At 39.9% G+C, this 18,343-nt stretch overlaps 2 protein-coding genes across 2 annotated transcripts; both read right to left on the reverse strand.

The window, feature by feature from the left end:
• Positions 1-7,667: 7,667 nt before the first annotated feature.
• LOC142977213 (collagenase-like) lies at positions 7,668-9,268 on the reverse strand. Its single transcript, XM_076120971.1, has 5 exons — positions 9,052-9,268; positions 8,656-8,923; positions 8,495-8,584; positions 8,229-8,398; positions 7,668-7,828 (listed from the first exon to the last, which is right to left on the reverse strand). Exons 1-5 carry the CDS (start codon positions 9,241-9,243, stop codon positions 7,724-7,726), a joined length of 825 nt encoding a protein of 274 aa, XP_075977086.1. The 5' UTR covers positions 9,244-9,268; the 3' UTR covers positions 7,668-7,723.
• Positions 9,269-12,745: 3,477 nt separating this feature from the next.
• LOC142977338 (collagenase-like) lies at positions 12,746-14,075 on the reverse strand. Its single transcript, XM_076121200.1, has 5 exons — positions 13,851-14,075; positions 13,456-13,723; positions 13,286-13,375; positions 13,019-13,188; positions 12,746-12,906 (listed from the first exon to the last, which is right to left on the reverse strand). The coding sequence occupies exons 1-5, from the start codon at positions 14,040-14,042 to the stop codon at positions 12,802-12,804; spliced, it is 825 nt and encodes a 274-aa protein (XP_075977315.1). The 5' UTR covers positions 14,043-14,075; the 3' UTR covers positions 12,746-12,801.
• Between the last annotated feature and the right edge of the window lie 4,268 nt (positions 14,076-18,343).

The following is an 18,343-nucleotide window of genomic DNA, read 5'->3' on the forward strand; positions in this document are numbered from 1 at the left end:
TTCCGTCGAGTAGATATGCTACTATGCATGGAGTCAGATTACTCTAAGATTAGATCTAAATAAACGAAACTTTTTAAAAGTGTTCGTAATGATGAACACTTACACACATGAATAAATGAACACTTTAAATTTCCTATATTTACTGATGGACAGCTTATTTAATTTGATACTGTCATTATAATTATAATGATAAGGTGATATAAATAGGCATAATAACATAAGCTTTTAATTGCACAACATTAACAAATAGTGGTATGCCCCGCAGATAACAATTTTCACACGATTGCACTGATTCTTTAAATGAATGATGACACGTTACACTCGTACGTTGCTTGCAAAGTTTCGTTTAATTAGCTAAATTCTCCGACCCATGCACAGTTGCATACTCCACGGATTTGAATCATTATGTACTCGTAATTAAGTGCTAGTTCATAAGATAGGTGTGGTGAACCTAAACTCCTTGTACTCTATGGTAGATGCCAGATGCCATATATTAATTAGATAACGATTTGTATTGTAGTGTTGCAGAACCATCGATAGTTTGACTATCGATAGTTGACCTCGAAAACTAATCAGGATATCGATAGTACTATCGATAGTATCAACATATAACAATACTTTCGATACTATCGATAATATCGATAGCTCTATATGAGCAATACTATTGATTCTGGCAATACTATCGATACTGTCGATAGTTTTACGTTCAATACTATCGATAATATCGATAGTATTGCAAAATCTTACCAGTAATAAAAAGAACAATCGATAGTATCGATGGTATCGACAGTTTTGGACCATCGATAGCTGGCCATGTTTCGATATATCGATTATATTTGATTATTATAGGCCGATTTTACAATACTATCGATGGTATCGATAGTATTGAACGCAAAAATATCGATAGTATCGATAATATTATTAGAATCAATAGTATTGCTCATAAATAGCTATCGATACTATCGATAGTATTCTCACATGTTGATACTATCGATAGACTATCGATACTATTGCTTTTACTTAAACTATCGATAGACTATCGATTTTCCATCGATAGTGGACTATCGATATGCAACACTATTGTATTGTCTGTCAATGTATATATCAAATACATAATGTTCGTATTTTATTAATACACAATATTGGCGACGAGGAAAAACTGAACCTACATGGAAAAACTACGTAAAAAACGGAGCACCACGTGGGATGCTCACTAGACTCGATACCTACATCGAACAGAGGGCGACGATGTCTGACGAGGACATCACCGCTCGCTCCGCAGCCTTGAAGGACACCATAACAGCACTGCGAGAGTTACAAGAGAAGATAGAGAACAAAACCATAGATGATAACGATGAAACCGCGTATTTACACGAACAAAATTACGGCTACGAATTCACACAATTTTAGTATCAAAACTTTTAACAAAAAAAATCCATTATTCAAGGTCAGCGACAGGAAGACCATCATAGAATATACCAATATAAGATTATACCAAAAATACAATTTCATCCTTTACAAGAATCAGAAACATTCAATAATTTTAAAAAATGTCTGGAAGTGTACTTTAGACTTAATGAAATTACTGAGTCCCATATGAAGACAAATATTCTTCTGTCTACATTATCACCAGAACTCCATGAAAAATTATGTGATTTAACAGCACCAGACGAACCATTAAATAAGACATTTAACGAAATTACTGAAACACTTGACGACTACTTAGACCCAAAACCTAGCAAATGGGTTCTACAACATAAATTTATATCGAGAACTCAAAAATCGGATGAAACAGTAGCGCAATACGCCGCAGATTTAAAAAAGCTCACTACCAACTGCGAATTTAAATGTCAACACTGCCAGAAAAACATTTCAGAAAGCTTTTTATCTCTTCAACTCATAAGAGGATTGAAAGATAGCGACGCACGTACAAAAATTTTACAAGACCGATTACCGAACAGTATGTACATTTAAACACCTGACACAGATTGCAACATCTATTGAAATGAGTAAAGCAGAAAATACATCAATGCTTCCGAATGAACAACCAAGTAGTGACAATATCAATAAAATTTCCACTGAACAACTTACTCAAGAAAGAAGCTAGTTTTCGATGGTCTACAGAATGCGAACAGAGCTTTATACACATTAAAAAAGAAATTCTAAGCGAAGGAGTACTTTTACATTTTGATCCCAAGAGGCCCTTGGTTCTTGCAACAGACGCATCTCCACTGGGAATCGGAGCAGTACTATCACATAGACTCCCAGATGGATCAGAAAGACCGATAGCATTCGCTTCCAGAACACTATCGGATAGCGAGAAGAAGTACAGCCAAATTGACAAAGAAGCTACTGCCATATACTGGGGATTGAAGAAGTTCTTTTATTATTGTTACGGTAGAAAATTTCTCCTAGTGACAGACCATAAACCACTGACAATAATTTTCCACCCTCATCAAACGTTACCAGCAATGAGTACAATGCGATTATTCCACTACGCTCATTTCTTATCTGGATTTGACTACAACATTGAATACAGAACTTCGCCTAACAACTCAAATGCAGATTACCTATCCAGGTTCCCAGTAGAAAACACAAAGGCAAACAAAATGGACCAGAATTACAGCTTTCAACTTCAACAAATACATACCACTGATGTCAACCCAAATATCATAGCGAAAGAGTATTTTTTATTAATACTCGCATTAAAAACTGGCCAATCACTTAAAACGCTCGGTTACAATGATAATGAATTTGCTTTACAAGATGGATGTATACTAAGAGGAACGCGAGTCTTAATCCCAAAAACACTACGCGAACAAGTGCTGGACGAACTACACCTCGGTCACCCGGGCATTGTGAAGATGAAGCTACTGGCCCGCAGTTTTGTATACTGGAAAGGAATTGACAATGATATCGAAACGAAAGTTAAGTCCTGTAGAACATGTAGATTACAACAAAATGAACCAGAGAAAGCACCACTACACCACTGGGAACACCCAAAGGGCCCCTGGCAAAGACTTCATATTGATTTTGCCGGCCCTGTTTACGGATACTATCTTTTAATAATTGTAGACGCATTTTCGAAATGGACTGAGATTATACCTACCAAAACAACGACAAGCTCTTGGTGCATCCAAAAATTGAAAGAATTATTTCGCACCTTTGGAACACCTCTACTCCTTGTCTCAGACAATGGCCGACAATTCGTATCGGGAGAGTTCGAAATTTTTTTAAAAGACTGTATGATTTCCCACAAAACCTCAGCTCCATACCACCCTGCAACCAATGGACAAGCTGAACGATACGTACAAACAGTCAAGAGAATCTTACAAAGCTTAGAGGGAGAAAGGGGTAACCTTCAAGAGAAACTTGTGATGGTAAAAACTCGCCTCAGACGGACACCAAACTTGAATGGTCAGACACCTTATCAGTTAATGTTTGGAAGAGAAGTTCGAACAGCATTACACTGCATGTTTATAAACACCCATAAAGAAACTACATCAAAACATCAAGAGATCAAGATCAGACAGTTGGGAGTCGGCGAACGTGTGCAGGCCCGTGACTACACGAGTGCCTCGCACCGTTGGCAGTTTGGTACTATCACAAGACGTCTAGGCCGACTTCATTATGAGATCCGCACCGACAACGGCGATGTCTGGCGCCGACATCTCAACCAGGTGTTGGCTGCATCTTTTATTCAGAACAGCTAAGAGGCTAGGAGGGGAGAAATGTGGTGAACCTAAACTCCTTGTACTCTATGGTAGATGCCAGATGCCATATATTAATTGGATAACGATTTGTATTGTCTTTCAATATATACAGGGTGTAACAGACAGCCTACCGAAAACGAAAAAAAATGACTTTAGACACGATTCTGGTGCTTATGGCGTTGAAAATATTCATCGGTCTTTTCTTAATTTTTCCGATTTTTTTATGCGGTTTTTTTTATTTTTTTTGGTACTATTTCGTTAATACTACACAATGCAACATGAAAATGAAAAAAAATCCGTCATATTACTGTTTTTCACAAAAAACAGCAATGGATTAAAACAACGTATAAATTCGCTATCAGCTACATTCATTACCCTGTTATGATAGGATTAGATCTCAACAAACCTACTATACCAAAGCTTAGTCGGACTGTATTAAGACGAGACTTCGAAGCAATTAAGGCAGAACTATTAGATGTAGACTGGGCAATGGTTACTGAACATAGTAGTGTTAACGTAGCAACTAATATTTTTATGGATCTCCTTACCAAAATTGTAGATAGACATACCCGCGAAGCCCACTTAAGTAGAGCTGAACATAATCTTAAGCCCTGGATCACCCCAGGGCTCATAAGATGCATGAAGCATTGGGATAGGCTACATCATAGATCTAGACTCGAACCTAATAACCAAGTTCTGCGCCTTTCATACACTAGATACCGAAACTTTTTTGTAAATCTCCTGCGTAAACTTAAACTACAGTATGAAAACCAAGAGCTAAATAATAACCGTAAAAATCCTAAAAAACTTTGGCAGTCCATCAAACAATTTTGCAATTTTTCTTCTTTTAATAAGGAACCAACTAAGCTGCTGCCTGACTATAATACCGTACAATCGTCTCTAGATCTCTGTAATGATCATTTCTCCACGGTAGGTCCTCGGCTTGCAAACACTATTTTGACTAAAATGAACACTACAGAAAATGAACTTGCTAATTTAGTTAAACCCGACAATGTTGCCGCAGACTCTCTTTTTATGACACCTACAGACCACGATGAAGTGCAACAATTGATGTCCGGATTACAAAACGAAAAAGCCCCCGGTATTGATGGCCTAACCAACTCCCTACTTAAATATATCAAAGAAGCTGTTGTCATTCCACTCACTCACATATTTAATCAAAGCCTATCTACTGGTACATTTCCTAAGGCTTGGAAAGTAGCGTCAGTTATTCCAGTACATAAAAGTGGCCCTAAAAACTCCATCGGCAATTATAGGCCGATATCTTTGTTAAACGTTTTCTCGAAAATGCTAGAGAAACTAGTTAATAAAAGACTGAATAATTTCTTAGCTTCCCGAAATCTAATATCGCCTCGACAATTCGGCTTCCAAAAAGAAAAATGCACTGAAGATGCGGTATCCCTTTTGACATCAATAGTAGCCTCCAATCTCGATAATAAACAGTGCTGTGTAGGTGTGTTTCTTGATTTAGCGAAGGCGTTCGATACTGTCTCCGTTCCGATACTTCTTAAAAAACTCAATAACGTGGGAGTGAGAGGTGTCGCCTCTAATTGGTTTAAAAGTTATCTCACAGAACGGAGTCAGTGCGTGAAGATAGGTAAGTCTCTGAGTAGTCCAAAATTTCTGACATTTGGTGTCCCACAGGGCAGTATTTTGGGTCCAACGTTATTTACAATCTACCCCAACGACATTCATGACGTTCCAATGGAAAAGGCCGAAATAGTCTGCTACGCTGATGACACAGCAATAGTTTTTAATGGAAATACTTGGACAGAAACTCTTTCGCGTGCAGAACTTGGATTGGCAAAGATCTATGAATGGCTGGAAAATAATCTACTGACGCTAAACACTAGTAAGACCGAATACATCTGTTTTCATAAGACAGATGTTTCTTCCCCCTCTGATACTCTTATCAAAATTCATGTGTGCAATGACACCATCTGCAACTGTGAACCTTTAAAAAGGAAAACTGTTGTAAAATATCTGGGCGTATTTGTAGATGAGAAACTAACGTTTAAAAAACACATCGAGACCCTATCAGCACGCGTTAGAAAGGTGATTGGAATTTTTAAGCATCTCAGAAATATTGCAGACACAAAAACTCTCAAAATGGTGTATTTTGCCATTTGTCAATCTATTTTGACTTATTGCATCACATGTTGGGGTGGAGCTGCCAAGTCCTTGCTCATTCTAGTAGAAAAAGCGCAAAGGTCTGTTCTTAAAGTGATTTTTAAAAAATCGTTTCGGTATCCTACAACTCTAGTATATGCTGACAGCAACGTACTCAGTGTTAGACAATTATACATTCTCAAGATGTCAACCTTAGTACACAAGATTGTTCTAGTCTCGAATGAGTACCAAGAGTTAATCAACCGAAGAATGTTCCGTCTCCCAAAACCAGCAGTTAAAACAGTGTTTGCTCGGCGCTTTGGACAATTTGCTAAAGTCCATGTTTATAATACGGTTCTCAAACACTGCAATATCAAAGAAAAGTCTTTGCGTGAAGCCAAAACTATTATATCAAAATGGTTAACCACAATGACATACTATAATAGTACTGAAGAAATTCTAAAAATAAAAATTTGATATACATAAATGAACATAATAATATGGTCACTAAACATATAACACAATTGAATTTATGATTTATTTACCTATATTTTATGTATATACTCATATTTACGTATACAGGGTGTGGCGTAAATAATGGATAATCCTTTGCCAGCGGATGGGCGACAGCCCAACTGATCTAAATATCAAAATTTACCTGTGGCACAAGTATCATAGTTTTTGAGATTTTGGCCATTTTGTGTGTTTTTTAAGAAATCGATTTAAGCTTGTTCTTTTTAATGCTGTGATCACAATTTAAGGCTTTTTTTAAATCCGTTTTTTGGACGAAGACCACCAGATATTGTTCCTACCGTTAAGAATGTATCAGCTTTAGATATAGAAATAATGTGAAGTGTTTATTTTAGAAACTTGTATTTGTCTATTGCTGCAATAAATATTTTTCATTTTTCATTTTTCATTTTCAGCTGTTCGCGCGCGGCGCGGCCAACGACACCGCGCCGGCGGCGGCCGGCCGCGACGTTCGACGTCACGCCGCGTACCTACGCGCGCCACACAGACACACGATTACGCACACAGCTGTCAGCCTCACACTCACTAGTATGCAGCGTTACTTAGTATTTGTTCTATGTTAAAAATGAATATGACATAATTATCCCGCTCTCCGATAAAAGGTAAATTCATAAGATTTTAAATGTGTGATATCTTACTATTACACGTACAAATACATACAGAACGACAAAAAATCCTATTGATATTCTTTAGCGCTATAAAAATCTCTAATAAACAATTTAACATGTATTGTCGTTTTGTTCCATTTGTTCTTGCAAAATTCTATTCGATATTTACACGCTCATTCATACTTCGCGGTGCGACTCTACAAATACATAATGTTCGTATTTTATTAATCTATTCTAACTAATATTATAAAGCTGAAGAGTTTGTTTGTTTGTTTGTTTGTTTGTTTGTTTGTTTGTTTGTTTGTTTGTTTGTTTGATTGTTTGTTTGTTTGTTTGTTTGAACGCGCTAATCTCAGGAACTACTGGTCCGATTTGAAAAATTCTTCCAGTGTTAGATAGCCCATTTATCGAGGAAGGCTTTAGGCTATATATCATCACGCTACGACCAATAGGAGCAGAGTAACAGTAAAAAGTGTTACAAAAACGGGGAAAATTCTGATCCATTCTCTCTTATGTGACGCAAGCGAAGTTGCGCGGGTCAGCTAGTACACAATAATAGGTATAACATGTTTGTACTATTGAAGTATTGCAAGTGTTAAATACATGATTCAGGTGATTGTGGTGATCTTACTACACTAGACGCCAGTAATATGTAATATTGTAAGGACAACTTAGTGAAATACAATTTTAATGCATTGTTTTATTTGTTAATTAAAGCATCACATAGCGTAGTTGTCATGTTCAAATCCTGGCGCGGATCCATGACGCGAAAGATGTGACTCGTGCGAAACCGGCCGGGAAACCGCGGTTGCAACCATCGCGATGTCCGAAGGATGTCACACCGATCTGTTGGCAAATAAATAAGTTAGCTTAATATTTATACCAAAACTTGCCTAATTTAATATCTATACTAATATTATAAAGCTGAAGAGTTTGTTTGTTTTTTTGTTTGTTTGTTTGAACACGCTAATCTCAGAAACTACCGGTCCGATTTGAAAAATTGTTTCAGTGTTAGATAGCCCATTTATTGAGGAAGGTTATAGGTATATCATCATCATCATATCATCATATATATCATCACGCTATGATCAATAGGAGCGGAATATAATTGAAAAATGTTACAAAAACGGGTAAGATTATGACCTCATTATGACTCTTATGCGGCGCAAGCGAAGTTGCGCGGGTCAGCTAGTTAAATATAAACGCCCTGATCAATAATAAGGGACGGTATTGTAGTGCTTCTTACCAAAGTGTTTCCGATAGCGAGAGGACCGCCGGAGTCTCCGCCGCAGGTACCGATTCCACCAGCGCCGCTGGTACACAGAGTGGAGGCGATGACGCTGCGGCCATAAGTCCGCTGACATTCGGCGTTGGTGATCACTTGAAGCCTCACGTGCCTCTTGTTCCCAGTGTTTCCTGTATGACCATACACATATTGATTTCATTTTTATCCGAGAGTCAAGAAACAAGGCGGCCGGCTGAGTTCATGCTGTTTGTTTGTTTGTTACTCACCGCCGTTGTCTCTGCCGAAACCGGCGGCGTTGGCCCACGAGCCGACATAGTTGTTGTTGCCGCCGGCCAGACCGATGTTGCGGATCACATCTGTAACATACAACAGTAGTTAGTGAGACGTCATGCAGTCAATTATAGTGTTATTGTTATATAATACTGACTGCTGTATGCGACACGGTTGTGGTTGATGATGGCGATGTCGTTGGCGAGGCTGTCCGTGTTGTAACTGCCGTGCATAACCACGCTAGTGGTAGTGGTGCGGACTCCTCCGGATGTGAGACGGTTAGATCCGTGGACCACGACGAACTGACGCGCCTGATTGTTTCTGTCCCTCCAGCAGTGAGCAGCGGTTACGGAACGTGTGTTGGTCAGCAGCGACGAGCCGCATATTGATTGACGGCCATTAGTCAACGTGATCAATAGTCCTCCCTGTACCACAAACATGACGTAATTTATTAGATCTCAATGAAAAAATAATAATCCTCTCGAAATTAAGGACTTTATATCGCGTTTTATATGTGCTGAGGTAGAGTAACAAACACGATAAAGCTACTTACCAGAAAAGGGTATGCGCCAGCATTCGCCGCGGAGCCGCCGACAATCCTGCTGCCGTCGAAGTCCATGGCCTGCTCGGCTTGCATGATGCGTGCCGCCTCCGGGATGCCCACATTCTCGTGGTAATTGTTCTCTATCGGCTCATAGGCCAGCGCCAGCGCCGCGAGTGCGAACACGATCAACAAGCTCTTCATCTTTGTCTACTAGTTGTGCTGTGGTGCAGGTTCTTTCCTATTCTCAACTTATATACAAATTGCTAGACGTGCGATTATCTTATCGCTGTGTATTAAGTCTTTTAGAATGCAGATATTTGACTTTGCAATTGCACGTTTGGCAATCGGGAGTCCGTACATAAAGGTTTTAACAATTTTTGAAATGTATTATATTTCGAGGAGATTATACTCGTAGTCTATTTCGAAATACGGACTTGAATTATGATCTCATATGCTGTTTGTGTAGCTGACTAATGAGCAAGATTCTGTGTTCGTCAGAATCATAATATTTTGTTCAATGTAGGTAAACATGGTTCATATCATCTCTTAGAAAATGATGGTTCAATAATGTTGTTCTGCCTACGGTTTGTAATGAGCCCTTGTGCTAGATGCCGCCGGCTCACGCTTGACTGATATGACGTGACAAAATTAGTTGAGGATCGTTAGATTACAGAATTAAATTATCTATTTATCATAGTTAGGTATATAGTGACTATCCATTATCGTCGCGAAGCACATGTAGTTGTAAAGACTTTCTTATTAAGCCGAATGTGAAACAGCGTACATGACGCGTGCGGCGTGACCGGGGCACCGCCGGGGCACCGCCGGGGCACCGCCGGGGCACCACCGGGGCACCGCCGGGGCACCACCGGGCATGACGCGGTGTAAGGGCTTCGTTACCGACACGGTGAACTTGCACATTTCCTATCATGTTTTCTAATTTCTATTGGAATTGCCTGCGACATTAGAGCCTATCTCTAGTTGGGTTCAAAATGGTTGTCGCATTTGCAGTTTATAAGAGGCGTGACGCCACCTAGGATCTACGGAAGAATATAAGGTACTTTTACCATTTGTTTTTATCGAAGATCGACGCGTTTATTTATTCTTGATTGAATGGGCTACATCCATGCTATTGATTACATTGATACTATTGATTATATTGATTAAATTGTCCCAATATATTGAAGAAATCTAAGTAATCTCAGTGAATTCAAAAAAATATTTTGCTAATTGTACCTGTGTTGCGTATGTTTTAGTGCTAACTGTGCTCATATTGTGAGCGCGATGCGCATGCCAAGTGTCTGATTATTATTTGTAAACTGTAAACTGAGTCGTCCACTGGTGTGGCATTCTCGAAGATCTTTGACAGTCCTTACAGTACCTAGTAGTAGTAGTAGTCAGAAGCTTGAAAGTCTGACAACCAGGTTACTGTGTTGTGGAGACCGACAGGTCCGCTGGATGTCAAATACTGGTATTCAGCTACATCCGGTGAGACTAGAAGCCGACTCCAACATAGTTGGAAGAAAGGCAAGGCTGATATACAAACTGAAGTGATTATGCAATTTTATTTTGCAATGGGTTGAACCTTGGAAGTTGATAATTTGATATTGTTATTCCTCATCGAACAATATAAGAATCACTTAAATCGGTTGACAAACCACGACGTAATCGTTGCATCGCCCGGATATTGAGCTCTCCTCCTTTTTGAAGTCGCTTAATAAAAAGTTTCCTAAATGTTGCCTTGATACCTAATGGATGACTTAACCAGGTTTCTGTTCAATCTTATCCAGTATCCAGTCACATTTTCGGTACTCATAACTTTTGTTACTTAATATCCTCAACGGTATTTCTTATCAAAGATATTCAGCGAACAGAATTGACCCTTCTACAGGTTGATTGTAATTAAATTAGCACAATGGCAGCCGCGCGGGTCCGCCGCTTACCTAATGAACATTTAAATAAAATGTAATTATCGATTTACCGAAAAGCAAGAATATTTTGATAATAAATACCTACCTATTATTATGCACTAGGCGACCCGTGCGGCTCCGCTCCTGTCGTGCTGTTGCATTCGTTGCAGCACACTTAGACCTAGATACTCTCAAAATAAAATACCTACCTGCATGCAAATACTTTAACAACTTTTTCGCTTTGACCTATTCTTCTGTCCGTACCCGTGCGTTACCTTCATTCGTGCTTACTTCTTTTCTCATGCTCCTGCCGGCGCCCGTGTACCTACTTGCTATGTAACGTACGCGTATGGAACCGCGCTAAAGTTCTTCACGCGCGAAATCATGAAGGTAACTACGATGATACGGTCGGCGCGGGTGCTGCGTCAACCAGCATATTTTTATATTCATAAGATATTACAGATAATTTAATTTTACCTGTCATCCCGTCATATGATACATATTGCATAAAAAATTTGATTGCCATTTACCTACATTTTTAAATAATAAAACGAAAGCAAATAAGTTTGGTGAATGTTGTAAAATGGATTGCAACAGAAGTTGGGGGCAATCCTATAATCATATACTGGGCAAGCGGACACGTTAACATGCTTCGGGCTACAATTTAAAATATTGTTATAGAGATTAGAGAAACCAGAAGCACGTAGCTCAACCTGAGACTGGAACACGTGCTGATGATTGTGACTATTTGTGACGAGCAGCAAGGAGAAGAGCGAGCCAGTAAGAGACGGGCAGACGGCATCGCTCGCGTGGAGTACACCGCTGCCGCGCTGCACCGGTCCCCGAGTCACACGAGTCACACGAGTCACCGCGTCTGACGAGAAAGTTACCTTGTAATCGTAGTAATCGTAATCAGTGCCGCACTCACACGTGCGCTGGAGATGTTCAATGAGTGCAAGTGTATTGTACTTTTGTACCGATATATCCTATAGTAACCACATCGCAACATTTTAAATAGATATTCTTAAAATTATTTGAATCTGTACTAGAGTAATAAAACCATTGCTATTGTAATGCTTATGAAATAATATTCTCGTGCTCGAACTAAATTGCATCGGAGAACACAATAATTAACTCCTACTAATCATATTTGACGGTAGCACACGTACGTTCCTTGTAAAGTTGCGTTTATTTAGCTTTACAAACCAAAACGATGTATGATTGAAAGGAAAGAGTAGTCCTCCACGTACGAGTTCGACACTAGCATGCCTTAAATAACTGTGTTAAAAACTGATCATGATGTTCCTTTCATTGTTAGAACTAGGGCCAAATTATGTGTAACGCGGCGGCGGCACCAGCGTGTATCGTCTCCAAATAATACGACGATTGTACTAAAGTGTAGATGCGATAAAAACTGTGTGGTCACTGGTCATATTAGTGACTTCGATGCAAGGACTACCGTGCAAGTAATTCTAAATGACAGAAATCATTTTCAAACGTTGCATACGCCTGAACTGATCGTAAACAGCGGCCAAAATGAACAACAAATAGAATAACTACGGAACCAGTCGGCAGTTTGACACGTACCTGGTCCCTTCTGCCACTTACATAAGATTTAACATTGTTGTACTATGCAAGTATTACAAGTGTTAAATACATGATTCAGGTGATTGTGGTGCACAGAATTCAGTTTTCCAGGCTCGGTATTGCGCCTAAAGTGAAGTATTTAGTTATCTTACGACACGAGACGCCAGTAATATGTAATATTGTAAGGACAACTTAGTGAAATACAATTTTAATGCATTGTTTTATTTGTTAATTAAAGCATCACATAGCGTAGTTGTCATGTTCAAATCCTGGCGCGGATCCATGACGCGAAAGATGTGACTCGTGCGAAACCGGCCGGGAAACCGCGGTTGCAACCATCGCGATGTCCGAAGGATGTCACACCGATCTGTTGGCAAATAAATAAGTTAGCTTAATATTTATACGAAAACTTGCCTAATTTAATATTAAATATAAACGCCCTGATCAATAATAAGGGACGGTATTGTAGTGCTTCTTACCAAAGTGTTTCCGATAGCGAGAGGTCCGCCGGAGTCTCCGCCGCAGGTACCGATTCCACCAGCGCCGCTGGTACACAGAGTGGAGGCGATGATACTGCCGCCATAAGTCCGCTGACATTCGGCGTTGGTGATCACTTGAAGCCTCACGTGCCTCTTGTTTCCAGTGTTTCCTGTATGACCATACACATATTGATTTCATTATTATCCGAGGGTCAAGAAACAACGCGGCCGGCTGAGTTCATTACTGTTTGTTTGTTTGTTACTCACCGCCGTTGTCTCTGCCGAAACCGGCGGCGTTGGCCCACGAGCCGACATAGTTGTTGTTGCCGCCGGCCAGACCGATGTTGCGGATCACATCTGTAACATACAACAGTAGTTAGTGAGAGGGGAGTGACGACATGCAGTCAATCATAGTGTTATTGTTATATAATACTGACTGGTGTATGCGACACGGTTGTGATTGATGATGGCGATGTCGTTGGCGAGGGTGATCACATTATAACTGCCGTGCAGGACTACACTGGAGGTAGTGGTGCGGACTCCTCCAGACATGAGACGGTTAGATCCGTGGACCACGACGAACTGACGCGCCTGATTGTTTCTGTCCCTCCAGCAGTGAGCAGCGGTTACGGAACGTGTGTTGGTCAGCAGCGACGAGCCGCATATTGATTGACGGCCATTAGTCAACGTGATCACAAGTCCCCCCTGTAGTATAACAACTATGATTTATTAAATCACGAAAAATAAGACGATTATATGAGGCCGGAGGAAACAATATTACATTTCAATTTTGTTGAGACTTAGTAACAAACAAGAGAAACTCTTAGCTCACCAGAAAAGGATATGCGCCAGCATTCGCCGCGGAGCCGCCGACAATCCTGCTGCCGTCGAAGTCCATGGCCTGCTCGGCTTGCATGATGCGTGCCGCCTCCGGGATGCCCACATTCTCGTGGTAATTGTTCTCTATCGGCTCATAGGCCAGCGCCAGCGCCGCGAGTGCGAACACGATCAACAAGCTCTTCATCTTTGTCTACTAGTTGTGCTGTGGTGCAGTTTCCTTGGCATCCACAACTTATATACAAACTGCTAGGCCTGCGATTATCTAATCGATGTGAATTAAGTAATTAAGGAAAGCTTATGCTACTTTGCTATTGCACGTTTGGATATCAGGATTCCGTACACGAAGAGGTAAACAAACGTTTAAAAAATAATACATGCCATATTTAATTGTACAATAATAAACTTTGTATTGTACATCTCACTGTCACTCGTTATAAATTGTAAATATTCATTAAATATTACTATTATAAGTAACATGTAACTGAAGTCGTGCATTAGCATTAGGAAATATAACGTTTATTTAGTAATGGCTCGTTTGTTGTAACGAACGGCTCGCGGGTCGCGTACCACTATCAACGAACTAAGTCTACTTGAAATAACATAATTATATTTCTTAGAAAATGCTCGTTCAAATATTTCACAATTCCTACAGTTTGTTGCGTCGAGCCCAAGTGCAGGAAGCCGGCTCACACTTGACTGGTAGGACGTATCAAAATAAGTTGGACATCGTTATGTATCGAATGATTATTATCTATTTATCGTAATTGAGTATGTTGTGTTGATGCGTTACAGTGGAGCGCTTGCTGTTGTTGTTTACACGTTTCAGCGCTGTTGAAATATTAGTAAAATCGCAGCAGCCGTCTTACTGCCGAAGACTGCCCACTGCCCACACACAAGTAGTGCACAGTGCGCCTACAGAGTGTAAGCTGTACTAGTGCTTACAAGCGGTCCGCTGTAGGGACACGCGTGCGCGTGACCTCTCACCGTGCCCTCAGCGTGCCCTCAGCGTGCTCTCAGCGTGCTCTCAGCGTGCTCTCAGCGTGCTCTCAGCGTGCTCTCAGCGACGCACTACCACGGTACTGAGGGTACTCACAGGGGGACTGGATTTCTACACGGACGGCGCACCCTTAACACCTATTTTTGTTAAAACACACAAGGATCTCTTCCATACAGCAAAACAAATATTTCCGAGAAATACAACGATAGAGATAGATTAGTGCTTGATTGTATACCTAAGACTATGCTTTACCCGAAAAATTCACTTGCAATCATTGTGTGTCAAAGTATTTAATGCTCTACCAAATAATATAAAAATGTTGCCTGAAAAAACATTTAAAATTCAAATAAAATTCAATTAAATAATTTCTCATGCTATTTTTAAGGTAGAGTTTCGAGTGTTTTTGTTAAGAAGAAAATAATGTTATACCGATCATAATACATACTAAAGTGTCTTATAGTATTTGAAATATTAAAAACTATATTTAAAAAAAAACAGTATGTAGAAGAATATTCCTGTGTGTTCTGATTAATTATATTAATATTAATATGAATGTTTTTTGAGGAAGCTCTATGTTAGACGTATACTATATAAATTCCAGGTCGTAGTTGTCATAAGAATGCATCGCCATCGGAACTTGAACAGACAGAACAGTGTCAAGTTTCAAGTCAGTAGAATTATAGGTAAGAGGGAGTGTTTGTAACTGAGCTCGCAACATTTGCCCCGAACCGTGTGTCAGTTGGCTAGGACTTGCAATTTCAATAAAACATTTTAATTTAATTCAAATTAAACTGGTTTTAATTGCTCGAAAACCATTCATCGGTTTATCGACCTAATTACCAAAAATCACCTATTCCAGTATCTCTATGAAGCGATCTAAATGTATGTTCCTGCATTAGCTATGCCCACGATTCTGACCGCATCATTGTGTTTAAATCCCGGTTAAAAACTATCTGTTTATCACAATTTCGTCAATTCCGTGTTATTTCTTACCCAAACGGGAAGACTCGGTCGGGAGACTGTAATGTCTGTAATGATTGAATGACGTTGGTTGAATTGGTCGTAAACTATCGGTTACGACACGGACTCGTGAGATGCACGAGTCATCACTTCATTCATATTATATTTTAGGAACAATGAGTGCTTGCCGGCCGCCTGGTAGCGCGTCACAAATAGCTTCACTATTGTCTTTAGTCTACCCTTACAACATACTCGTATAACCGCCATTCCCTACTTTTGAAACAAACGAGACATTGTGAGGACACCACAACTGTCCCTAGTCATACGCCTGCAGCTCGAGGTATCTTACTCTCTCCTGAAAATATGAATATGAGGTGGTTTCACAACCATTTTCGGAATATACATACATGTCGATACGTCTGGTTCGCACAGACAGCGCCACACCGTCAGGTAGTCTATGTTCGTTTCAGCATTATACATTTAAAAGACGTTGTTTTCAAAACGTTATTAAGTATACTGATTACGAATTCCTTAACGATAAGCTTTGATTAAAGTTCCTGCATGTTTGAGGCGCTCATAGCTAGATTACGTGCATTGCGCAGCGTGGTGTAACGCGATAGTTTGGCTACAGATGGACCGCAAACACGACTGCCCTACACTACACTAGTACACTCATAGGTGAATGAAATCATAACTTCGGGTCTTCCCTACATCGGCCACTACACACCTAGTTTCATATTGCTAACGTTTTACGACACATTTTCCCTACTCACAAACACACGATTTTATTACGGTTTCAGCCATCCAAAACCTTGGCTCATTAAACAATTACCGTTCCACCGCGCAAGTACCATCACGCGCTAACAAATCACAGAAATCTCATAAAATATCACGTTCGGTGGAGCAACGCAGACGGCGGGAGGAGCGTGGACGAATAGCTAGGGTATGGAGATCCGTAATTACGGAAACTGCAAGTCGAGCATGCACCGCACCGGCTAGTGAGTTCGTCTCGAGGCGAGGTGATTATGTTACGATTCCGATCAGTGTCGTTGCAGCAGGGAGCTTCAAACAATAAATAACACTGAACAGCTTGAGTTGATACGGTGACGGTCCCCTTCCGAGTCGATACGCGTGCTACGACCTTAATCAACTTCAGAGCGGTCGTTTCGCAATGTCAATTCTCGCTATATTAATCACTAGCAGCCCATCCCGGCTTCGCACGGACATAATATTATAATAAAAGAAAATTTACAATGTTTTACAGTGAGTTTCTAAAAAATAATATTCATTGAAAACAAAAAACTAAGTTATACTCTTTTTTGTGAATATATTTTTTTTAATATTTTTTTGGTAGGTATATTATTTTTCACCTTTTTTTTGTTTAATTTATTTATAACTAGCTGACCCGTGCAGCTCCGCTCGCGTGAATTTCGTACTGTTGCTTATTCGTTTGAGCACGCGAATTGCGAAGCACTCGATACACCTACACATAAATATGCTAACAACTCTTTTGTCATCTAATGGTTATTTACGAAAGGGACCCGAAGGGCACACAATGTGGCACAGGCTCAGGCAGGCCTGATTTCCTGTGGTTACCTTCTTTTCCGCTCTCGTCTGTATCCGTACCAGTTTACAGTATAAAATATAATACCTTATTATAGACTGACCATTGCTTACCCGTCTGGATTCAGAATATTATTATAGGTACAGACAGACCAATTTTTTTTTTAAAGACTACTCCCGCACTAAGTATTGCTCTTGTGTCGCGGGGACTTTTACAAACATACAAACAACGGACACAAAGCACAACCAGACCCGAAACAATTATTTGTGGATCGCACAAATAATTGTCCCGTGTGGGAATCGAACCCACGACCTCCCGTTGCAGTGGTATCGGCGTGGCGACCTAAACCACTGCGCCACAGAGGCAGTCAAAAGTCAAAAGTCTATCTGCGCCGGAGCTCTTCACACGCGTAATAATGTCATTGTATACTTGCGATTATACGTCCGAAATCGCGTAACCCGTAATATTTTTTTATATATCATCCGTTGTTTATTTTTTAAAACTTACCACATAGTCTGTTTCATAGCTATCCAATTTATTTCCTTAATGCAACCAATTAATTTGGTTATGTGTTTCGAACAACAACGCCATCTGTTAGTTGCGGCGAACAACGACAACAAACGAAATTACTCTGTTGGCCATCTAGGATATCCCGACCGCACCGGACCCACGTAAACCAACATTTTTGTGTAAAATATCATACAACATTTATGTTTGAAAATCCTATAAATGTATAGCATGTTTCAAAGGTATTTTTTTTACAATAAAGCCATCAAAATAAATTAATTAGAAAAAACATGCTTTGTTGCGAACTATAACGCCATCTATTGGTTGGTGCCAACAACAGGTATCGATACGGCAGACGCAGCGTTAACTTTATATATGCGAATGTTGTGAAATAGATTGCAACGCCATCTATGGTCTCTATAGAAAAACGCAGGTTCAAACGATTTAGTTCTACGTA

This window comes from Anticarsia gemmatalis, chromosome 12 (assembly GCF_050436995.1).
Source record: "Anticarsia gemmatalis isolate Benzon Research Colony breed Stoneville strain chromosome 12, ilAntGemm2 primary, whole genome shotgun sequence".
NCBI classification, from domain to species: Eukaryota; Metazoa; Arthropoda; class Insecta; order Lepidoptera; family Erebidae; genus Anticarsia; species Anticarsia gemmatalis.